The sequence below is a fragment of the Rhinoraja longicauda genome, chromosome 1 (assembly GCF_053455715.1).
Source record: "Rhinoraja longicauda isolate Sanriku21f chromosome 1, sRhiLon1.1, whole genome shotgun sequence".
In the NCBI taxonomy this organism is placed as follows: domain Eukaryota; kingdom Metazoa; phylum Chordata; class Chondrichthyes; order Rajiformes; family Arhynchobatidae; genus Rhinoraja; species Rhinoraja longicauda.
The window spans coordinates 60882772-60908437 of NC_135953.1; the positions used below are offsets into that span (position 1 = coordinate 60882772).

At 41.4% G+C, this 25666-nt stretch overlaps 1 protein-coding gene across 1 annotated transcript; it reads left to right on the plus strand.

Moving 5' to 3' along the window:
* Nucleotides 1-4527: 4527 nt before the first annotated feature.
* On the plus strand, nt 4528-25642 carry LOC144606609 (phosducin-like protein 2). Its single transcript, XM_078423279.1, has 6 exons — nt 4528-4533; nt 6605-6725; nt 9932-10022; nt 16162-16305; nt 19982-20187; nt 25494-25642. The coding sequence occupies exons 1-6, from the start codon at nt 4528-4530 to the stop codon at nt 25640-25642; spliced, it is 717 nt and encodes a 238-aa protein (XP_078279405.1).
* The last annotated feature ends 24 nt before the right edge of the window (nt 25643-25666 follow it).

Sequence of the window (25666 nt, forward strand, 5' to 3'; positions counted from 1 at the left end):
TGTTTTTGTAACACATTCACCACTGAAATCAAAAGTAAATGTAAAATGTTTCACTGGTAAAGAAATGTTCATTTATGGCTGGTGTGTAAATATCGTTGTCAGGCTGAACTGTGAACAGAATGCATGTTACTAAGTTCTCTTCTTGCATTCCCTGCTTATAATAGTGTTTGCAAATGCGCGAGTTAAAATAAAACTCTTTTTAAAGAATGTGCGTTTGCTTTTGTTTAAGAACCTTTTCTCCAAAAAAAATACTGACAGTTGTCATCGGATTTTAATTCCATTCGCCTTTAACATACGCAGCAAAATAGTTAAGGCTATCAGTTTTCTTGCTCAGTGATCTACGGCTATTATTCTGCAGGGCCAATAGATGACAACTCTGCCTTAAGGTTTCAAGAGGAGTCATAGAAGCATAGAAAAATAGGCCTTTCGGCCCTTCGAACCAGCACCGCCATTCAATATGATCATGGCTGATCATCTAAAATCAATACCTCGTTCCTGCTTTTTCCCCATATCCCTTGATTCCTTTAGCCCAAAGAGCTAAAGGTGCTCATTGCCAACTCCCCAATTAACACGGTATTTAATGTGCTGATTCCCATACCATTGTAGGAATGTTTTTTTTTCTACTATTCTATTAACTGCACCTCACTATCTGTGGACATTCATCTCCATTTTGTATGATTTTTGCAAGTCATGGATAGATTGGAAGTGGAGTATATTGCAATGAAATGTTTCTGTTAAACTCCACACTTTTTCTTTTAAAATCCAGAGAAGACTGTTCCGCACCAGCCGACATTGTTCAAAATGGTCGTATTGGTTTTACCTCTGAAGATTAACCAGACAACAATCCTCACTCTGTGCTTGTCTAGGAGTGAATCATCCAGTTCATGGTTTGACCGGTGGCATTGTTCCAGGTCCCAAAACAAAATAAATTAAGCACACTATACTTTTACAGACTAATTCACGAAGATCCACCTCAATACTATAATTATCATCTTTAATATCATTACGAGGAATGGATCATCATCATTATAAATTACAGCACTTTAAATATTATTCAATTCAGAACACCTATTGGGTGGTGGAGGAGGACAAGGAGAATAATTGATAATCAAGACCAAAGCGGGAAGCAAACAGTGATTATGAATAAATTGTTGTAGAATTTTGTGCCAATTATTCATATAATGCTTATTTCCTTTAGGCTCTCAAAATATTTCTATGACATCACAGATCTCATATCTCCCAATATCATGAGCCTCAACAGCCTTTTGTAACTCAATCCTTAAACATAGATAATTGCATTACCTTGGAAATAGCAAATGTATTAAATGGAAAGTTAAGAGAGACAGTTCAGGATGACTGTTGGAGCAGATTCATGAGAATATTGTATGAAAAAAAATCTCAGTGTGCAATTTTAAGACTGAAGAAACAGAAGACTATACTATCTAGACATTGAGATGTGCCATTTGTGGTAATTTATTTCAAATTTCTGTAGGACTCATTTCTGGTGGTATGAACTACGTAGTGCAGGCCAGGCAGCTAAGTTGTCTTCCCTGAAGGACTTTTAAATAATCTTCATAATTATATGGCACCTTAAATGATCTCGACAGTCAATAAGGCACTTTTGTTATTCCCAGTAGAATGTGGAAAAGTTGGCAATTCATTTGCTTTTATTAATGAAGTTCAGGAAATCTTCTGGTCATTATTTATTACTGTACTCGCCAATCTGCTTTTTTGTAAACCATATTTCCCAAATTCGGTTTCACAATGATGGCACAATGGCGCATCTGGCAGAGTAGCCGCCTCACAGTGCCAGAGACCCGGATTCAATATGGACCTTGGATGCTGTCTGTGTGGAGTTTAAACGTTCTCCCTATAACTGCATGGGTTTCACCCAGGTGCTCCAGTTTCCTCTCACACCCCAAAGATGTGCATTTTATAGGTTAATTGGCCTCTGTAAATTGCCCTTAGTATGTAGATAGTGGATGAGAAAGTGGGATGACATAGATCTAGCATGAACGGGTGATAGATTGTCAGTGTGGAGTCAATGGGACGATGGGCCTGTTGCAACGTGCTGGTTAACTCATCCTTTCCCACCCAAACGTTCCCCTGCAAATGCAGGAGATGCAACACCGGCCCCTATACCTCCTCCCTCGACACTGTCCAGGGACCCCAACAGTCCTTTGAGATAAGGCAGAAGAGCTCTTGCACCTCCTCCAACCTTATCTACTGTATCCCTTGGTCCAGGTGTGGACTCTTATTTTGCAGTGAGAGCAAGTATAGACTGGGCGATTTCACTCTGTCCGCCTTAGCCTACCTGATCTCCCAGTTGCCGAACACTCTTATACCCCTTCCCATTCCCATACTGACCGTTCTGTCCTGGGCCACCTTCATTGTCAGTGTGAGGCTAAATGTAAATTGGAGGAACAGCGCCTCATATTTTGCTTGCACAGCTCACACCCCAGCCTCTATTATAGGGAAAATGGTATACCCCCTCATAAAGTTGTACAGCTCAACCAGATCCCACCTTAGCATCCTTTGCTCTAAAGAAACCAAACCCGGCTTATCCCATCTCTCCTTGTAAATGATAAAAACCCAATCTCATGGAACATCCTTGTGAATCTCCTCTGCATCTTATCCATTCAAATCACATCCTTCCTGGATGGCAACTAGAATGGCATGTGGTACTCAAGCTGTGGCCTAATTAATGTTTTATAAAGTTGAACCACATTGTCCTTGCCCATATATTCTGTCCAGGCTAATGAAACCAAGTTATTCACAAAATGCTAGAGTAACTCAGCAGGTCAGGCAGCATCTCGGGAGAGAAGGAATGGGTGATGTTTCGGGTCGAGTATTCTGCATACTTTCTGCACCCACCTTTTCTACCTACGCTACCACCCTTAAGAATCGTTAGACTAAGACACTGATATACCTACTTACTAAATTTCTACCATTCATTATGCTCATCTCACCCTTGTTAGTCCCCCAAAGTGCATCTCCTCACTATTTCAGTTTAGTTTAGTTTATTGTCACGTGTACCAAGGTACAGTGAAAAGCTTTTTGTTGCATGCTAACCAGTGAGCAGAAACACAATACATAATTACAATCGATCCATTTATAGATAAGGGAATAACGTTTAGTGCAAGGTGAAGCCAGCAAAGTCTGGTCAAGAATAGTCCAAGGGACATCAGATGTAGATAGTTCAGCACTGCTCTCTGGTTGTGGTAAGGATGATTCAATTGCCTGATAACGGCTGGGAAGAACTATACCAAAATCTGGTGGTGTTCGTTTTCACACTTCTGTATCTTTTTCCTGATGGGAGAGGGGAGAAGAGGGAGTGGCCGGGGCGCGAAGCATCCTGGATTATGCTGCTGGCCTTGCCGAGGCAACTTGATGTATAAATGGAGTCAATAGAAGGGAGATTGGTTTGTGTGATGGTCTGGGCTGTGTCCACAATTCGCTGCAATTTCTTGCGGTTTCGGATGAAGCTGTTCCCAAACCAAGCTGTGATGCATCCTGATAAAATGCTTTCTATGGCGCATCTGTAGAAGTTGGTAAGAGTTGTAGGGAACATGCCAAAAACTTCCTAAGGAGGTAGAGGCATTGGTGTGCTATTAGTCTCAGTATTATCACAATTAAATTATTTCTGCCTTTGTCGTGCCCATTTTACCATCTGATCATTATCCCAGTAATCTATCCCCCTCACTATCAGCAACAACCTCAAGTGCCAGAGTTATGTGCAAGTAGGTAACACTTGCCAACATTAAAGCTTATGGTCTAACATCCCCAGTTTAATCAGTTTAATGTTGGTGGGAAGAAAAATAATAATATCCCTATTAAAGGTGAGAATAGAAGGATATATAGAGACAAAATGTACACTGATGAACAATGTGACAAGATGAAACCTAAACCTAATGTTCACTGCATATAGCATTTACTACACACAGGAATCAATAAACAATGGGTATCCAAGAAACCTCAAGAAGAAAAAAAATCTTCAAGAGAACGTTCAAGGAATGTGGACTAAATGGATAGCTCTTTCCCAGAAAAGGCACAATTACTGTATGATGGATGATGTCTCCTTCTGTATTGTAAGATGTCATCTGTTGTTGGATGACCTGGTGGATTATTCATCAGAGGGGTTGTTTCATCATAACAATGGAAACACGCAAAACATTGTGCCATCACTGAATGTGTAAATTTAAACGTGGATTACTGTGATCGCAGAGTTCTATCATTGAACCATTGTGTAATTGTGATGCATCTTATTTATTTACAATTATTGGGCAGTTACCTGATAACATTAGCTTTGGTGAAAAGGATTCAGTAGCTCTGCTGAAGTCTTAGATCATCTTAAATATGATAGTTCTCCTGCTTTTGGATTTTTTAATATTTTGATGTGGTTTGTATTTTAGTTTAAAGAGTATTTCTAAATCTAGACGAAAGAAAGAAGCCTTAAACTTCCCCTTTCGCTCCTAAGTAATTTTCCACTGTGCATGAATCTATCAGGAGGAAAAAAAGAAAGGAAACATGCAGGTAACAAAGCATTTTTAGATTTTCTAAAATAAATTCAGAGACATTGGAATGATGCATTGGAACACAAGACCTTCCTTTTGACCTCTTCAATCTGAGTTTGAATGTCACTCAGACCATCAGGATGAAAAGCATCCTCTTTCAGAGTGTATTCTAAATTGAATGAATTTGGATCCACAGCCAGAGAGGAGGCTAAGTGTAACTTTGGATTGACAATTAATTGAGAAATGTCAGATGGTTGCCATAGGAAATGCTAAATTTACCATGATTCCACAGATTTTTTTAACAGAAAGAAGTCGTTTAAGGTCCATGGTTGACAAAATGAGTGGGGGTGGGAACTGTTACAATGCCTGCAGGTCCAACCAAGGGTGCCACTGTCTTCTGGGTGGTCAACATTCTTCTTTAAAAAACCAGATGGAGATCAGATGACAAGGTCCTAATCAAAGTCTCAATAGGCAGGAAGTCACTTTCCTACTATAAGTCCACCCTCGTGAGGAGGCTGAGAAGAAAAATGGCCAAACATTTTGTGGAAACCGGCTTACCCGTAGCTTTAGCAGAAGGATATATTTCACTGGGTTCCAAAAAGAATATTGAAGTTGCTTGTTTTCCTCTCACTCTGACTGTGAGCTGTGAGGTTTTCCAAAATGTTTTCCAAACTAGTTTTGTGATTACTATTGCATTTTGGTGCTCCCAATGTGGCCTCCTTTACATCGGCAAGACGTTTCGGGTCGAGACCCTTCTTGACTCTCGACTGAAGAAAGGCCTCGGCACGAAAAGTCACCTATTTTTCTCCAGAGATGCTGTCTGACGCACTGAGTTACTCCAGCTTTTTGTGTCTCTCTTCAGTTTAAACCAACATCTGTAGTTCCTTCCTTCCTTCCAACTATAGATGAGGTGACCAATTTGTTGAACACTTACTCCATCCATCTGTCCAACAAACCCACTCCATTCACCTGTATCTACCTATCACTTGCCAGGTTATGTCCAGCTCCACCTCTCTTTTCTGGCTTTCTCCCCCTACTCCAATCAGCCTGAAAGATCTGACCCAAAACATCGTCAGTCCATTCCCTCTGCAGATGCTGCCTGAGCTGCTGAGTTCCTTCAGCATTTTATGCATTACTTTTGCACAAATTTCTGTGACCACTGCTGACCTCCCACTGCCAAACATTATGTTTCTCCCTATCAGCAGGCTGCAGCTTCTCACAGGGAGGCTGATGAATCCTTTGCCCATCCCGGGTCATGACAGAAAGTCTTGTTGCATGTTAAAATCTGAACTATAAGAACATATTAAGGCAGTGTTGAAATAGTTAATGTTATCCTCGATGGTTGACAGAATTGGGCAGGTGACATTTGTTCTGCACCCGACTCATTGAGGTAATTTGAACCAACATTATTTGATGTTGAGAATAGCTACTGTGAAAGGAAGACATTGCTTTCACGAGCATCGACATTCCAAATACGATCAAATGTAAATAGAAATGGCCGATGGAAAGCAAATGGCTTTTTGCTGCAGTTAAAAATGGCTACTGTAGATAAAACTGCTAAAGCAGAATTACATCTCAACAAGCAAAAAAGAAAATGTATGAATATTCCATTAAATGGGAGTAGCTTAGATGGTGCATCTTGGTCAACTTGAACGAGTTGAGCCAAACAGCCTGTTTCCATGCTGTATAACTCTATATAACTTCTTGCAAGAAGAGTCTTTTCATTCCCATGCTTACGGACGTGTGTTTGACATTTGTGCATTTCTAGAGAAAGCTGGAGTGGGAAGTAGGGCATCCAGAGGGGGTGGGCGTAGGTGATAAGCAGAAGGAGATGTTGAAAGAGGGGAAGTATTACCACTGGTAAATTGGAACGTACATCTGAGGTGACAATCAAATAAGCTGTGGTATTCATAAATGGCTGAAAAGGATAGAGGGGTTGAGTGGCCTACCCATGCTTATAATTCATATGCATGATTGTTTATGAGAATTAAGATTTTTTTTCTATATCTTCTTTGTGCAACAATGTAACCTTATTGTCTGAGCTATGGTTGTTACCTTGAAACAGAAACCAGAATTTTCCTTTCCTATAGGATCCTAATGAAGACACTGAGTGGAATGATGCCTTGCGAAGTTTCGGCATTATACCTCCAAAAGAACAACCAAGGGATGAAGTTGAAGAAATGGTTTTACGTTTACAAGAGGAAGCGAAAGGTGATAGTTTAATTTCACCTAACGGAGTGTATCAAGGCACAAAGTTTTCAGAAATATGACGAGGGAGAAACGGAAACTGTCGTCAAGAGTATTCAATTGCCATATGATCTGGGAACAGAACAGTGAAACTCTTACTTGTTGTAGCTTTTACATGAACATTAGTACAATTACACGACACATATGCAATACACAATAATACAATAAATTATCAATTGTACTAGCTAACCAGACCATAATAGTGCAAGTAAAGTATGTGGTGCATCCTTATGCAAAGTCCATAGTAGATCAGTGCTGAGGTAAAGTTATGGTTAGAGATGGTAGGGTTGTGGTTAGGTGTTTTCTGCATGCAGTAAAACCACTGTTAAGATTTAACATAATATATGTTCTTTAAACAAAATGCAACATTAGTTGCATCTCTAATGAATCTTTTAAAGAAGATGCCTTTATGAAAAGTACCTACATAAAAGGGGATAATGGTACATACACTGAGCAAAAGTACGTATTCCCTAGAAATAAGTAGATAAAATGCAAGCAATTTCATTGCAGCACTTAGAAATGCATTAAGGAAGAGAAAATTGCACGACTTTTAATTGTTACTAGACGACCCAACCTCTCCTGCATTGATAAACTTCTAAACACAATTTTATTTACCCCAAAAGCGCTCAGCAAGATCCCAGGGTCGAGGGCCGCTGCCGGGCCCGGCAAGCCTCCTCCAATTGCGGACGCGTGGATACTGGGCCCGACAACCCTCCCTCAACTGATGACCCGTCGACCTGTTGCTGGCTGGGGAGTCTCCCCCGGGTCCGGGGGCGGGTGAGGGGGGAGAGGAACGGGAAGAGGGAGCCACTCACCCCGGCCCCGGGCAGCCATCGCAGCGGCCAGCAGCAGGAGAGCGGCCCCAAGGCGCTGCCGCATGTTTGTCCTGCTGCCGGCTATCTTCTTTGACCCTCTGCTGCCGCATTGCACCATGGGAGGAAGGTCAGGTGCGGAGCACGCCGGGACGGGCACAGGTCCTCCCGGCACTGCTGCGCAGGGGAAGGGGAGGGGAGAGCACATTTATTAAAGTTTATAAATGCACAAAGCAGGCGAATGGTGAGTAAGGTGGGCCTAAAATTGTTGCGCTATCGTGTTCCGTACATACATACCTACATGCAAGATGAGAGTTTGAGTTATATTTAGATTGAAGAAGCAAATCTATCATGATTGTACAACCTCCTGCATCAGCAATCCACAGAAATCTTCATGTGTTCGGTGCCTTGGACATTCCAGTTAGCATTGTACCTTTATGCATGCTAATTTAGATAGCCCTAAACCTACATTGTGATGTAGCCCCAGGCCACACACTGATTCAAATAGTTCTAAACCTACATTGCTTAGCGTAATAATCTAATAATAAAACTTTTGCAAGTTGACCTAGACCTTTTATGTAAATATGTTTTGTGATTTAACTGTGAGCCATGGAGAGTCTTAGGTAAAAAGTTGATATTTTATTTGATAACATTGTGAATATTTAAAGCAATTGCTATTATTAGAATTACATTCACATATAAATTTTTTTTGCATACCCTTGCAATAATCAGCACACCATGTTTCTCCATTTCCAAAGATGGTATCTTCTGCATTTCATTCTTCAGGAGGTTTTTTTTCTGAATCTGATTGTTTTATCAATCTTTGCATTCTCGTTTCCAATCTGTTCTAAAACAGAAAGAAAACAGATATTTCAAAACAATTATTATATTTTTCATTCAGTGAGACATCAGAATAGTTTATTATAATGCATGGGAATCCATTATTAGAATTGCTTGTTAGAATTCTACTAATGAAAGTTTCATAGCCTTTAATAAAAGTGCACACATGAATATGGTATGCTTCAAATCATAACGTGTTAAGGTCATTCTTATTTTGGTTATTTTGCAAAAAGTAGATCAAAATCAGGAAGTATGACAGCCAATTTTGCTCCAATATCTGACTAATTCATGAACACTCTTAATCTGATAATCTACCAAATTGAAGTAGGAGTAAAGGGACAGAGCATTATTTAACACATCATATTACTGCAAAGACAAAAATTAACAACCTTACCACTTGATAATTTTTCTGATAAAACTGATAAATATTCCACTCATCAAACATAATTGATCTAACAGCGTAAATTAACCAATATTAAATTTACACTCCAACTCTATTCAGCTAAAACAGCTTTTTATATTAATTCTTTATTACAAGCACTGAATTGTTTAGTCTGCATTGGTGCAGCGGTGCTGCAATAACATGGGAACACACACAAAGTCACATTATAATATTTATTTGGAGCAATAAAAAAAAAAAGAAATCCTGAGAAAGTGACTAAGGTTACCAGTATGCATTGCCAACAGATTTAGACTTTAGAGATTCAGCGCGGAAACAGGCTCCTCGGCCAACCGAGTCAACGCTTACCAGCGATCACACTGTACATTAGTACTATCCTACACACTAGGGACAATTTTAAATGTTTTACCGAAGCCAATAAATCTACAAACCTGAACATCTTTGGAGTGTGGGAGGAAACCAGAGCACCCGTAGAAAACTCACACGGTCACAGGGAGAACGTACAAATGCCATACAGACAGCATCCATAGTCAGGATCAAACCCAGGTCTCTGGTACTTTAAGGCAACTCTACCATTGTGCCACCCCAGATCTATTTCAGAAATTTAAACTAAAAGAGAAAATATTGGAAACGGCAGGCAGGCTACATTTGTGGGAAGAGAAACAGAATTCATGTTTTGGGTCAGAGACCCTTTGTCAGAACACTTTTCTGTTTTTATATTAGATATCCAGCTTCTGCAGTTGTTTTATTTACATCAGAAATTTGTATGGCAGATGATATTCCAAAATGATAGCTTTTTAGTTACAGTAATTATAGTAAATATATTTGGGTGTATGTTTGTTAATAACAGTTGAGGCTCCCTACTGGAAACATGGTTGGAATTATTTCCACTCTCTTACAATAAGTTTGCCAAACATGCAGTGGAACCATCACTCGTACTACAAATGGCTTTCTATCTTACCTCTGGTAAAAAAAAAATTGTAACAGAACTGGAAGCACTCTGAACAATGCCATGAGCCCATATGTTGCAATATACTTTTGACACCCAATGTCAAAACAAAATCATTCAGTCATTATGCACACTGATGTATTATTTCCCCAACATCTGCTTCTCACAGTTAAGCCCTATGAACGGATGAATCTTGCAGAACTAAAGGAAGCAGAGGATGAGTTTGATGACGAGGATGAACATGCTATTGAATTGTACAGGTCAGCATGATGAATTTTAAACACTGCACCACTGAAGGGATCTCATTTGATCTAAACACTATTTGCGGATAAAGTACTATTAATATACCTCACTTTCTTACACTAACTTTTGCAGTATATGCCTGCATTTCAAGTCAAAGTCAACTTTATTGTCAATTTTCAGTTAGTTTACACAGACAGAAAATCGAAATACCGTTTCCCACAATCCCGAGAAATAAAGTGCATTAAATTAAGTTAAAATTAAAAAGGCACAGCAAACAACAATCAATATAAAATATAGTCACTTCAATGAAAAAAAAAATGAAGATGAATATATTACAATAAAAAAATAATGAACAGTAGTGCAAAGCCTGTCCATAGCAGCGTTAAAAAAAGTGTCTGGTGCTGGATGTGCGTGTGTGTGGGGTGTTAAAGTCCAGGTCCAATGGGGGCAGGGGAGAGAGGAGGAAGGGAGGGGAGAGAGTTCAGCATCCTGACAGCCTGGTGGAAAAAACTGTTCTTTAGTCGGGTGGTGCTCGACCTCAAGCTGCGAAACCTTCTCCCTGAAGGCAGGAGGGTGAAGAGGCTGTTGGAGGGGTGGGAGGGGTCACCCACAATGCTCAATGCTTTGCGGGTGAGGTGGGTGGTGTAAAGGACCAGGAGTGTTGGGAGTGAGGCGCCAGTGATCCTCTCAGCAGTGTTCACTATGCGCTGCAGGGTCTTGCGGCTGGAGGCTGTGCAGCTTCCGAACCACACAGTGATGCAGCTGCTGAGGATGCTCTCAATGGCGCCTCGGTAAAAAGTGTACATGATGGGTGTGGGGGCTCCCGCTCTCTTCAGTTTGCGGAGGAAGTAGAGGCGCTGCTGGGCTTTCTTGGCGATGGACGCGGTGTTGTTGCTCCAGGAGAGATCCTCGGTGATGTTCACCCCCAGGAATTTGGTGCTGCTCACCTGCTCCACAGCAGCACCATTGATGGTCAGTGGGTGGGGGTGTTGGGTGTGCGTTCTCCTGAAGTCGACAACAATCTCCTTTGTTTTCTCCACATTCAGGAAGAGATTGTTGTCTGTGCACCACGCGGCCAGCTGGTTCACTTCCTTCCTGTAGTGGGTCTCGTCGTTGTTGCTGATGAGACCCACCACGGTTGTGTCATCCGCAAACTTGACGAAGTGGTTGGAGCTGTGGGTGGGTGTGCAGTGGTGGGTCAGCAAGGTGAAGAGCAGGGGGCTTAGCACACATCCTTGTGGGGCCCCTGTACTCAGCGTGATGGTGTCCGATGTGTTGCTGCCGACCCGTACAGACTGGGGTCTGGCAGTGAGGAAGTCCAGCAGCCAGTTGCAGAGAAGGGGGCTGAGGCCCAGATTTGTTAGTTTACAAACCAGCTGCTGGGGGATGATGGTGTTGAATGCTGAGCTAAAGTCTATGAACAGCATCCTAACATATGAGTTTTTAGTGTCCAAGTGGGTGAGGGCTGGGTATAGAGCAGAGGAGATGGCATCCTCAGTGGACTGCTTAGCTCGATATGCAAACTGAAACGGGTCCAGGGAGGGGGGGAGGTTGGATCTGATCTGCTTCATGACCAGCCTCTCGAAGCACTTCATGATGGTTGAAGTCAGCGCTACAGGGCGGTAGTCGTTGAAGCAGGATGGAGAAGACTTCTTGGGCACAGGTATGATGGTGGTTTCTTTGAAGCACGAGGGAACAACAGCCTGGCTCAGGGAGATGTTGAAGATGTCTGTGAGGACATCTGTGAGCTCAGCTGCGCAGTCTTTTAGCACACGACCAGGAATGTTGTCAGGTCCAGAAGCTTTCCGGGTGTTAATCCTTAACAGTGTGCTCCTCACACTGCCTGGAGACAGACAAATAGCCTGGTCGTTGGGGGGGGGGGGTTGTTTTCTGCACAGGTGTGTTGCTCTGTGTTTCAAAGTGTGCGAAGAAGCCATTGAGGTCGTTCAGGAGAGAGGTGTCACTGTCACAGGTCTGTGGTAAGAGTTTGTAGTCCGTGATAGTCCTAATACCCTTCCACAGGCTCCGTGTGTCTCTGCTGTCACTGAAGTGGGCTGTGATGCGCCGGGTGTAGTGTTGTTTGGCTTTCCTGATGCCACTGGAAAGGTTGGCCCTGGCTGCTCTGAGACCGGCTGGATTGCCCTCTCTGAAGGCAACGTTGCGGACCCTCAGCAGCCCATGGACCTCCCCTGTCAGCCATGGCTTCTGGTTAGCCCGGATGGTGATGGCTCTGGTGTGGGTCACATCATCAATGCATTTGGTGATGTAGCCTGTAACTGTCTCTGTGTATTCCTGGATGTTGGTTGTGTTGTTGTATGTTGCTGCCTGCTTGAACATGTCCCAGTCTGTAGTCTCAAAGCAGTTTTGGAGTGCAGCTGTGCTGTCCTCTGACCACACATGTACCTCTTTTGAAACCGGTTTGGTGACTTTCACCCGGGGTCTGTATGCCGGTTTCAGCAGAACGGTGAGGTGATCAGAGAGGCCGATGTGGGGGAGGGGGGAAGCCTTGTATGCTCCTTTGATGGTCGTGTAAACAAGGTCCAAGGTGTTGTTTTCTCGTGTTGGGAAATCAACATGCTGGTATACTTTGGGCATGACAGTTTTTAGGTTAGCATGGTTGAAGTCCCCAGCTACGATGAGAAAGCCATCTGGGTGTGCTGTCTGCTGCTCAGAGATGGCCCGGTACAGTTCGCAGAGTGCCTCCTCTCTGTCCTTGTTGTTGGAACTGGGAGGGATGTAAACAGCGACTAACAGGATAGCTGTTAGCTCCCTCGGGAGGTAGAAAGGCCAGCACTTCACAACCATAAACTCCGCCAGCGGTGAACAGTGTTTGTAGACCAACACAGCGTCCCGACACCAAGCATCACTGATGTAAACAATCACACCGCCGCCGTGAGTCTTCCCCCCGCTAACCGTAGCTCTGTCCGATCGGTAGCATGTTAGCCGGTCGAGCTGAACAGCGGAGTCCGGGATGTTGTCATTAAGCCATGTTTCCGTAAAAACGTAAACACAGCATTCCCTCACCTCACGCTGGGTCGACCGGAGAAGTCTTATAGTGTCCATTTTATTGTCCAGTGAGCGTACATTAGCCATTAGCATGCTCGGAATAGCCGGTCTGTGTGGGCTAGCCGCTAGCCTAGCCCGGATGCCTCCGCGCTTACCCCTCTTCTGCTTCCTCTCACACCGCCTGCGACGTCTCCTTTCCAGCCGGGGGGCAGCACTCGAGGCCGAGGTCAGGCAGAGTATTCTGAGGCCGCTAAGTTCCTCTGCAAGCGTAGCGTCCAGTGTTGATGATGTTGTTGTTTTCTTGTCCAGCAAGAACTCACGACTATACTGTCTACTGCTGACTGTCCAGAGTTGTTGAAGTGCCAAACTTGACGAACTTGAAAAAACATTAAAAACACTCGAAAAATCGGGAGAGCGTGGGGCCGCTGCATCTGCACGCGCCGCCATTTTGTCATTTGAAAGGATCAACGAGAATTTTGAGGATTAGGTGTATGCTAGCCAATGTGAAATATGAAAACTTATACTTTGCATCAACTTTAAAAGTTTGGAAGGAACTTTACTTGTTGGAATCATTTTGAAAATTCACAATATATCATTGGCACCAGCTGAAAGGCTCTGGACCCACACCCACCTGCTCCCCCCACCCCAATCCTATGAATCCTACTCACTCATCTTCCACTGCACTGATCTGCCCAGGCCTATGATCCAACAATCTCACAAACTCATAATGGAGATTGTCCAACATTCCCACTCCATTCCGTTTACCTGAACTCTGTTCTGATCTGAATGTGTGAACTTGATTGCTGGCACCACTGTGTCCATCCCTAAGTCCAGTTCCTATGACGGAAGATCATGCAGTCAGAGTTACACTACACGGAAATAGGGCCTTAGGCCCAACTCATTCATACCGACCAAGGTGCCTTCCTGAGCTGATCGAGCTTCCTGCACAGATCGAGATTTGGTGCCATTTTGTCTGCATTTGGCCCATATCACTAAAAAAATATATAGCAAATTTGCAGATGATACAAACATTAGCAGATTTGCAAATGATACAAAGCTGGGTGGTAGTGTGAGCTGTGAGGAAGATGCTATGAGGTTGCAGGGTGACTTGGACAGGTTGTGTGAGTGGGCAGATGCATGGCAAATTCAGTTTAATGTGGATAAGTGTGAGGTTATCCACTTTGGCGGTAAGAATAAGAAGGCAGATTATTATCTGAATGGTGTCAAGTTAGGAAAAGGGGACGTACAACGAGATCTGGGTGTCCTAGTGCATCAGTCACTGAAAGGAAGCATGCAGGTACAGCAGGCAGTAAAGAAAGCCAATAGAATGTTGGCATTCATAACAAGAGGAGTTGAGTATAGGAGCAAAGAGGTCCTTTTGCAGTTGTATAGGGCCCTAGTGAGACCGCACCTGGAATACTGTGTGCAGTTTTGGTCTCCAAATTTGAGGAAGGATATTCTTGTTATTGAGGGCGTGCAGCGTAGGTTTACTAGGTTAATTCCCGGAATGGCGGGAATTATGTTGAAAGACTGGATCGGCTAGGCTTGTTTCCACTGGAATTTAGAAGGATGAGAGGGGATCTTATCGAAACATATAAGATTATTAACGGGTTGGACACGTTAGAGGCAGGAAACATGTTCCCAATGTTCGGGGAGTCCAGAACCAGGGGGCACAACTTAAGAATAAGGGGTAGGCCATTCAGAACGGAGATGAGGAAAAACTTTTTCAGTCAGAGAGTTGTAAATCTGTGGAATTCACTGCCTCAGAAGGCAGTGGAGGCCAATTCTCTGAATGCATTCAAGAGAGAGCTAGATAGAGCTCTTAAGGATAGCGGAGTCAGGGGATATTGGGAGAAGGCAGGAACGGGGTACTGATTGAGAATGATCAGCCATGATCACATTGAATGGTGGTGCTGGCTCGAAGAGCCGAATGGTCTACTCCTGCACCTATTGTCTATTGTCTATAACATTTCCTATCCATGAACCTGTCCAAATGTCTTTTAAACATTGTAATTTTACCTGCCTATCCACTTCTTGGCAGGTTGTTCCACATTCCCACCATCCTGTGTGAAAGAGTAGATCCCCTTTAAATCTTTCACCTCTCACTTTAAACGAATGTTCTCTATTTTGTGACTCCCCTACCCTGGGAATACAGACTGTTACCTTCCACCTTATCTGTGCTCCTCATAATTTAATTAACCTCTGTAAGGTCAATCCACAGCCTCCTTTGCTCCAGGAAAATAGTCAGTCTTTCCTGTCTTTCCTCATAGCTCATGCCATCCAGTCCTAGTAACATCCTCATGAATATTCTCTGTACTCTCTCCAGCTTAATCTCATTTTCCCTATAGTATGACAATCAGGACTACACACAACAGTACAGTCTCACCAATGTCCTATACAGCAGTAGCATGATGTCCCAAATCTTGTATTCAATGCTCTTTGATGAAAGCAAGCATGTTATATATCTCTATTGACACTTTCAGGGAACTATGCAATTCTACCGCTAAATACTCTGCACTACAACACCCCCAGTCGGCAAACGGAACAAAAATATATATATGTGTGTGAGTGAGTGTGTGTGAGTGAGAGTGTGAGAGTGTGAGTGAGTGTGTGAGAGTGTGAGTGAGTGTGTGAATGAGAGAGAGAGAGAGAGAGAGAGAGAGAGAGAGAGAGAGAGAGAGAGAGAGAGAGAGAGAGAGAGAGAGAGAGAGAGAGAGAGAGAGAGAGAGAACGAGAGAGAGAACGAGAACATTTTGGAAATATGGGGTATCATACACTGTCACACACCACAGAAAAACGCCCTTTGCCTGACTTGTCCATGGTGTTCTTCTAAGTTGCATTTGGCCCCACACTTGCAGTGAAGAAGGCTGAAGATGGAGAGATTGCTGTGAGAAAGAAGAGAGTTGAAATGGTATACAAACAAGAGCTCGGGAAATGCCAAATTTGTGACAGTCTATGTCCTTAGGCTTGAACAGAAAACAGACCATTGCAATTATATCAACGCAGTGGGATCCATTTGTTCAGGTACATAAAAGGAAAGATTTGAAAGAATATGGGGAAAGAGAGGAAGATGGGAACTGCAATTATGATTGATTTTGCAATTCCTTGATACGAGTTCCACACTGAAAATAGCTCACATTTATATTTTAGGTCCCAGAGAGTGGCAGAATGGCAAGCTGTACAGAAAAACAGTAGATTTGGTGAGTTGGCTGAACTGCAAGGAGATGAGTACGTAAAACAAATTACTTATGCAGGAGAAGATGTATGGGTCGTACTTCATCTTTATAGACCTGGGTACGTAGTCAATCAATCCCCAGATGTTTCAGTCATTTAAGTTGTGCTAGCAATTTATGAAGTTTCAACAGGTAACAACCTACAAACTAATTCTACAAACTGTAATGTCCCACATCATATGTATTATTATTAAATGAAATAGGAATATGTTTGTTCACTCAAGATAAAATTACCAATATTTTTTACAATGCTTCAAATTACAAAGTATTAGTGCACAATCAAGAATAATGTTTAGGTGATAAATATTTGTCATTTGGAGGTTTTCAGAGAATTGCTCATTTATAAAACAGAAAATGTTGGAAAGACTAGAGAAAGAAACAAAAGTTAATACATTAGATCAATGGCCTTCCATCAGATCAAGGAAAAACTAGAGATAAACAGATTTTAATATGCAGAGGATATGAGAAGAGAAAGAAATAAGAGAGATTTGTGTTAGTGCGGATAGTGCAGGGTATTATAATGCAAGCTGAGAGAAAGAAGTACTGGGAAACATAAATGAGCAGAATGCTCACCTAGAGAGTGTGAATAGGAGAAGCAGAGTCATTATCTGAAGTAACTAAAGCAAATAATGCTGAAAATCTGAAATAAAAATCTAGTCAAGAGCGTTACCAGCAACAGAACAATGACACTCTTAGTTGCAGCAGCTTAAGGCCCATAAATGCAATGCACATTGATAGTAGATCATTATTTTTAATTCAATAAAAATTCATCAAACAAATAACTGATTATTTTAAATTGTTGAACTCACTGTTGAATGAAGAAGACATCATGAGCCTTATTGAAAGATGTGCTAGTGCTCTTTGAGCTTATGCTGTATTTTATTGGAATCATATAGAAGACGCGGGAATGGGATAACAAATAACATTGTACTTGGGGACTCACTTGCAGAAAATGTTCCACTAAACAGTTTTCAGATTTGTATTTGGTTTGGTCTTCCCAATGAACAGCAGGCAACAATGTGAGGAAGGGAGCGAGCTTTTTAATATTTTTCATTCATTTTTCAGTCTGGGCTCCAGGCCAGCATTTATTGTTCATCCATAATTAGCCTTGGAAAGGTGGTAGAAATCAGATTTCTTGAACTGCTGCAGCCCTTCTAATAAGGGCAGTCCCACAGTGGTGGTGGGAGGGGTCTCCGTGAAAATGAAGGACCTGCAATATACTTTCAAGTCAGAATATAGTGCATATTGGAGGGGTGTTCCCATGCACCTGCTGCACTGGTCCCTTTTGGTGTTAACGGTTGCGAGTTTGGAAGTGTCCATATGGTGGAGGGAAGGAACATTTAGAGTACCATTCAAACATACTGCTTTACGCTGGATAGGTTTTAGCTGTTAGACCAGGATTCACCCAGCCAAACAGAGTATTCCGCCAGACTCCTAAACTGCCTTGCAGATGTTGGAAAGAAGATAGCGTGTCAGGAGATGATCACTCACTGCAGGATACCCAGTATTTGACCTGGTCTTGTAAGCATGGTATTTATGGTTAGTCCAGCTTAGTTTCTGGTCAATGTTGATCCTAATAATATTAATGGTGAGGGACTTGGCAATGGTAATGCTAATGTTTGTCAAGGGTGTGTTAGGTCCTCCCTTGTTGCCGATGGTCATTGGAACTTTTATGAAATATCTGGTGAAGTAATGATTAATTTTTTTGAATTAGATCTATTGGATGCCAAAACATAATTATTGATTGGAACAGTGTGACCTGCAAAATAGAATAAATATTGACATAGCAAGTTAGTACGATTAGCAAAGCTTAAGAGACATTTATCCTCCAAAGCAGTACCAATAGGCTTGCAAAAAAGTTAATCTGCCCTTATTTTTTAAACGTTTCAAAATACAATAAAACATATTGGCGGCACAGAGGTGCAGCTGTTAAGTTGCTGCCTCACACTCCAGAGACACGAGTTTGATCCTGACTATGGGCACGGGTTGTATGGAGTTTGTACATTCTCTCTATGACTGTATAGGTTTTCTCTGGTGTTCCAGTTTCCTCCCACATTCCAAATTAATTTGTTTTGTAATTTTGTCCCACGTGTAAGATAGAGGTAAATTATCCCTCGTGCACCGATGATTGCTGGTCGGCGTGGACTTGGGCCAAAGCCCCTGTTTCCACGCTGTATTGCTAAACTAAAATATTCATTGTCAATAATTATGTAACTATGTTTCAGTTACCACTTCTTCAGGCAAATTTTTGTTTCAAGTATTTGAATAGCTCATGCATTCAAATGTAACCTTTAATTTTGACATTTTTCCATTTTCCCTATTCCATTCCTGTTTGTTCCCGCACATTTGTTATATATTGTCTCACACTATTAAAACAAACCACCACAGCAACTTAATTTTATTATGCTTTGGAGGAGATAATATTTAAACATTTTCTCTTCCTAACTTCAAGATAAAAATCAGGTTTCAAATGTATTGTTTCAAAGGTATCCTGCTATTACTATCTCACATTTCATTAACTTTTGTGAGTAAACTCGGTTGAGCTAAAGATTACAGGTATAAATAATGCTGCTCTAGCAGATGGCTATGTAAGGTACCTGATTTTTTTTATTATTCACAGAACAAAATATGCAGTTATGAATCTAATTTTCCAATCCCAGGTTTGAAATCTTTCAAACCTCAAGTCTGTAAAAATGGAATTTACTTTAGGTGGTCACTCTAAACTTATAAATGCAAATGCAGAAAGTGAATTCCAAAATACTGATACGTTCTAGAATTTTCTATAATATGATCTTAAATTTTTCAGAGAGTATTAATTTCATCTACTTCGAACTCCATCATTAGGTGCCAAAGTGGTAAAGGCTGTCACTTGAGAACACTGAAACTTGATTTTGAGCAAGGTTTTCAATTCCCTTATGTTTAATCTTAAAATCACCTACTTCAGAACTACTAAGGATAAATAGGAAGTGAAAGACAAGTATTTTTTAGACCCGAGAAGATATTGCCTGCAACATAACAAATCTCTCAAAGCACACCACAAGAAACTTAGCAGAATAATTGGAGGAGTGACTGAATGCATGAAGAGAAATGTTTTGAAGATCTGAAAATAGGTAGTTTGATGGAAAGGCTGGGAGGTTTCTGTGTTTGGTAGCTACAAAAGAAAGGAACCACAAAGAAGCAAGATAACATGATGCTCTTACACTAGGGAAGAGTGAGAAAAAGCTGGCCTTAATAATTAGAAAATAAAAAAAGGATTCTTGTTTAAAGTGTAATGCAACAAAGTATTTATGGAATATCCACAGATAGAAAGCAAGCACGAAGGTACCAAATGTAAAAATGGAGCTTGCATTATTCCTTTTTTGCTAAAATCTATTTATTTGTGACACATCTGCAATATGTTAATGAAGATATTAATTCATTTTGATATTTTTTTAAACCAGAAACCATTTATGGTAAGCATATTGTGACCAGTGGGTGAATTCTATTAATTGAATTTCCATGGGGGTTCTTTTGATTCCATAACTTCAGGGGGAAAAAAACAAGCTGGAAACAACATAAAACCAATTTACATCACTTTCCTGGAATCTTTGCAACTTTTCCTCTGAAGTTACAATGGATAAGCTAAAAAACTCTTTCAGCGGTTTATTCTCATTGTTTATTTACCTTTGCAAATATTGATTCAAATATTAAGGCAAACAGAACTGGATAATCTTTTTTTGTTACTATTGTTACTGCAGCATACCAATGTGCATTTTCCTCAATCATCACTTGGGTCATCTAGCTAAGAAATATCCAGAAACAAAATTCATGAAGGCTATTGCAAACATTTGTATTCCTAACTACCCAGACAAATATTTGCCAACAATATTTGTGTATTTTGAGGGTCAAATGAAGGCAAGGTTCATTGGATTGGAATGTGGAGTACCAGATACGAAGTTAGAAGGTAATGTGTTTTAACTTTTGGCAATAGTTGAAATGTTTCTGTCCTAGATCATGTAAGAAAAAATATTTTATCAACATTGCTCTCAATTGTCTTCTACCTTTCTCTACTTCTCCTGAAACAGTGACAACATGTTGGAATATGATTTTACTGATGGTGATAAATTTCTAATTTTTCCATTCTGAAGCCTCCATATTAAAGACTGTAAAGGTGAATCGTCAACCCAAGGCCTTCATCACAAGCTATTTATTTGCCAAATATAATATCATTCACAAACTTTTCTTCACTGAGGAAGATACACACAATCTCCCAAATGTTCTAGGGACGGAGAACCTAGGGTGATGGAGGAACTGAAGGAAATCCACATTAGGCAGGAAATGGTTTTGGGTAGACTGATGGGACTGAAGGCTGATAAATCCCCAGGGCCTGATGGTCTGCATCCCAGGGTACTTAAGGAGGTGGCTCTAGAAATAGTGGAAGCATTGGAGATCATTTTTCAATGTTCTATAGATTCAGGATCAGTTCCTGTGGATTGGAGGATAGCAAATGTTATCCCACTTTTAAGAAAGGAGGGAGAGAGAAAATGGGTAATTATAGACCAGTTAGTCTGACATCAGTGGTGGGGAAGATGCTGGAGTCAATTATAAAAGACGAAATTGCTGAGCATTTGGATAGCAGTAACAGGATCATTCCGAGTCAGCATGGATTTACGAAGGGGAAATCATGCTTGACAAATCTACTGGAATTTTTTGAGGATGTAACTAGGAAAATTGACAGGGGAGAGTCAGTGGATGTGGTGTACCTCGACTTTCAGAAAGCCTTCGACAAGGTCCCACATAGGAGATTAGTGGGCAAAATTAGAGCACATGGTATTGGGGGTAGGGTACTGACATGGATAGAAAATTGGTTGACAGACAGAAAGGAAAGAGTGGGGATAAATGGGTCCCTTTCGGAATGGGAGGCAGTGACCAGTGGGGTACCGCAAGGTTCGCTGCTGGGACCCCAGCTATTTACGATATACATTAATGACTTAGATGAAGGGATTAAAAGTACCATTAGCAAATTTGCAGATGATACTAAGCTGGGGGGTAGTGTGAATTGTGAGGAAGATGCAATAAGGCTGCAGGGTGACTTGGACAGGTTGTGTGAGTGGGCGGATACATGGCAGATGCAGTTTAATGTAGATAAGTGTGAGGTGATTCACTTTGGAAGTAAGAATAGAAAGGCAGATTATTATCTGAATGGTGTCAAGTTAGGAAGAGGGGATGTTCAACGAGATCTGGGTGTCCTAGTGCATCAGTCACTGAAAGGAAGCATGCAGGTACAGCAGGCAGTGAAGAAAGCCAATGGAATGTTGGCCTTCATAACAAGAGGAGTTGAGTATAGGAGCAAAGAGGTCCTTCTACAGTTGTACCGGGCCCTGGTGAGACCGCACCTGGAATACTGTGTGCAGTTTTGGTCTCCAAATTTGAGGAAGGATATTCTTGCTATTGAGGGCGTGCAGCGTAGGTTCACTAGGTTAATTCCCGGAATGGTGGGACTGTCGTATGTTGAAAGGCTGGAGCAATTAGGCTTGTATACACTGGAATTTAGAAGGATGAGGGGGGATCTTATTGAAACATATAAGATAATTAGGGGATTGGACACATTAGAGGCAGGAAACATGTTCCCAATGTTGGGGGAGTCCAGAACAAGGGGCCACAGTTTAAGAATAAGGGGTAGGCCATTTAGAACGGAGATGAGGAAGAACTTTTTCAGTCAGAGAGTGGTGAAGGTGTGGAATTCTCTGCCTCAGAAGGCAGTGGAGGCCAGTTCGTTGGATGCTTTCAAGAGAGAGCTGGATAGAGCTCTTAAGGATAGCGGAGTGAGGGGGTATGGGGAGAAGGCAGGAACGGGGTACTGATTGAGAGTGATCAGCCATGATCGCATTGAATGGCGGTGCTGGCTCGAAGGGCTGAATGGCCTACTCCTGCACCTATTGTCTATTGTCTATTATGGTGCTATTTCCTTTGCAATGTTCTTTATATACACTGAAAAGAGTGATGATGTTACAATTGACCCTTGGGAAACACCAGTCAGCAGTTTGTTTTGCGAATCACCACAATTCCCATCAGTTCAGAGATTTGTTGATTTGTAGACATGCCATTACTACACAGCAGAAGCAGATACACTAAAAGTCTAAATTTGAAATGTTAAAAGAAATATTGCAATGAATTGTTGACTTCTCAATCAGTAATGCATAGTTCTGTTTTTAAATAAAGGGCACTGTTCAATCAATCATTCTGCCTGAAGATAATGTTGGAGTAACTCAGCGGGACAGGCAACATCTATGGATAGAAGGAATGGGTGAAGTTTTGGGTCAAGACCCTTCTTCATTCTTCCTGATGCAGGGTTTCAACCTGAAATGCCAACAATTCCTTTCCCCCAACAGATTCCAGAATTCCTCTGCAGATCACATGTTTTCCCTTATGGATGCTCCACTGGTCATATCAAACCAAATTGGTGGTAGGGTGCTGCTTCTAATGTGTGAATATTTACATTGAACATAGAACTGTATAGCTCAGGAACAGGCCCTTCGGTCCACATTGTCTGTGTTGAACATGATGACGTTAAACTAGTTTCCTTTGCCTGCACGTGATCCATATACCCAATTCTCTGCATATCCATTTGCCAATCTGAAAGCCTCTTAAATGCCACTATCGTATCTGCCTCGACCATCACCCCTGCAACACGTTCCATACATCCATCTATGTGAAAATCTTGCCCTACGTATCACTTATAAACTTTGCCCACCTCATCTTAAAGCCATGCCCTTATTGTGCTTCTGGCCAGAGACCTAAAGGGAGTCAATCTCACAAGGACTCAGCACTTGCCACTGCACTTTAACTGCCGCTGTTGCCAGCTGACCAGAAGGAACCTTAAGGGGTCGCAAAGAAGCAAAAGAGCCTACATTCTGAAAGAAGATTGCTTGTACCATTCCTTCTGCAGAAGGGTCTTGACCCAAAATGTCACTCGTTCTTTTTCTCCAGAGATATTGCCTGACCCACTGCGTTTTGTGTCTATCTTCGGGGTAAACCAGCATCTGCAGTTCCTTCCTACAAATGTAAACATAGTACTCTGTAAACAATATAATATATAATAAGTATATTTATCTTCTTATATTTTATTTATTATATTGTATTTTATTATATAAATATATAATATAATAATATATAAATATATACAAATATATAATAAATATATAACAATATAATAAACAAAGCACACACATACTAATTAAAAACAAACAAACAGTAATAGTGCAAAAAGACAAAACCTATGCCCCCACGTCTTTGTAGTTCGGAGCTTATTTGGCGGTTGTCGTGTTTAATAGCCTGATGACTGTTCCTGAAGAAACTGTTCCTGAACCTGGATATTACATCTTTTTCCCGATGGCAGGTGTGAAATGAGTGTGTGGCCGGGATGATGCGAGTCTCTGATGCTGCCAGCTCACTTTTTGAGGCAGCGACTCCTGCAAATCCCTTAAATGGTGGGGAGGTCAGTACCCGGGACTGAGCCGTGTTCACCACGTTTTGCAGTCTTCTTCGCTCCTAGGCATTCAAGTTGCCGAACCAGGCGTGATGCAACCAGTCAATATGCTCTCTACTGTACACCTTGAATATTTTCGCTACTTTCCTGAGGCAGTGTAAAGTATACATGGAGTAGAGGGAGAGAGCGTGATCTGTAAAGGACTAAGCTATATCCACAACCTTCTACAATTTCTTGCAGTCTTGGGCAGTATTGTTATCAAACCAAGCCTTGCATCTGTTGAAGTTGGTAAGAATTGTTGGAGATGCCAAACTTCCCCATCTTCTGAGGAAGTAGAGGCATTTGTGTGCTTTCTTGGCAGTAGCTTCAATGTGGATATTAAGGATATTTATAGCCAGGAACACAAAGCTCTCAACCATCTCCATTTCGGCAATATTGATGCTGTCTGGGGCATGTCTACCACTTTGTTACCTGAAGTCAACAACTATCTCCTTCATCCTGATGAAATTGAAGGAGAGATTGTTGGCTTGGCATCATGTTACTAAGCTCTCTAGAGTTGTGCAGCTTTGATTGGTGAAGAGGTGTGAGCAACAAAGAGGGAGAATGCGGGACAATGTGGGCGATGGGGCCTGAGTTCAGACAATGTAAATCCAAATGTGAATGAGATCGTTACCATGTCAGCTTTTGTGAAGGAATTAAATATATTGGTGCATGTTGCTTGCTGTATTATCAACAGCCATTTGTTTGCTTCCAAATTTACAATGAGAAGACAGGGAATTTGACCCCTGTGCTAAAGCAGGTGGCGGAAGAGGAGGAAGAATTGATCAAAGATGATGAGATCTGGGATGCTCTGACTGACCACTACATAACACTTTCACTCGCCCACATTCTGTAAGAATGACTGTCTTCTTGTTTCTCTCTATCCATGGCAAGTGTTTTGACAGTGCTTCCTTCCACACCAGTATTTCCAATACACCGTCCTTATTGCTCAACCTAGGATTAATATTCACCATAAATGACAGACCTTAATAGTATCAGTATCACTTCCTGTATTTTTGTCCTCACTCCTTTAATTCTCTCCCAGAACAACAAAATTACTGTTGACTCACCTTTCACCTTACCAACCTCCACTTTCAACAGATCATTCTACACTATAATAATAATAATAATAATACATTTATTTTATATAGCGCTTTTCAAGATACTCAAAGACGCCTTACAAAGCAAACAAGACATAAAAACAAACAAACAAACAAAAGATTTGTCCTGACGGAGAAGCGGCGAACAAATAGTGCCAGCGTCCTCTCACGTCAGGAGATTGGACCCGAATGTAGCAGACTAGAATAGTCCCAATGGGATTCTGAGAGGAACCTTGATGGAAAGATATGTTCACCTTGTCTCCACCTAGTGGAGATAAGGTGAACATATCTTTCCATCAAGGTTCCTCTCAGAATCCCATTACGACTATTCTAGTCTGCTACATTCGGGTCCAGTCTCCAATGCTTGCTTTCCTTATCATTTCATTTTCCATGTAAATCTTTGCAACACTTTCCGAGTGTCCATCTTTTAGGATGCGATACAGTGATTTACCTATGCTTCTTTCATTTGAATGTACCATTTGCAGTGCCTATAATGTGCTCTATTTTCTATTGTCTGCACTACAGTAGTCTAAACAATAAAGTACTGTGCATTATCAGATGTTTTGATTTACAATCTCAAGTGAAATGCCAATAATCGTGACTAATTAATGTACACTACTGCTAATTTTCTTTTTTTTTCAGAGCTGGAACGGAAACTAGCAAAGACAAGTGCAATAAAGACAGATTTAGAAGAGAAACACAAAGAAAAGGCTGTGGACATGAAGGCATCAACACTAAAAGAATGTTCTATTCGACATTCTAATGAAAGTGACCACGAAGATGAGGCATGATACTGACACCAAATATTACCAGAT

Coding starts and splice junctions, on each gene's coding strand:
- LOC144606609 (XM_078423279.1), top strand. Junction 6,726..9,931: donor TTTACAAGAGGAAGCGAAAG/GTGATAGTTTAA, acceptor TGCTTCTCACAG/TTAAGCCCTATGAACGGATG. Junction 20,188..25,493: donor ACCAGATACGAAGTTAGAAG/GTAATGTGTTTT, acceptor TTTTTTTTTCAG/AGCTGGAACGGAAACTAGCA.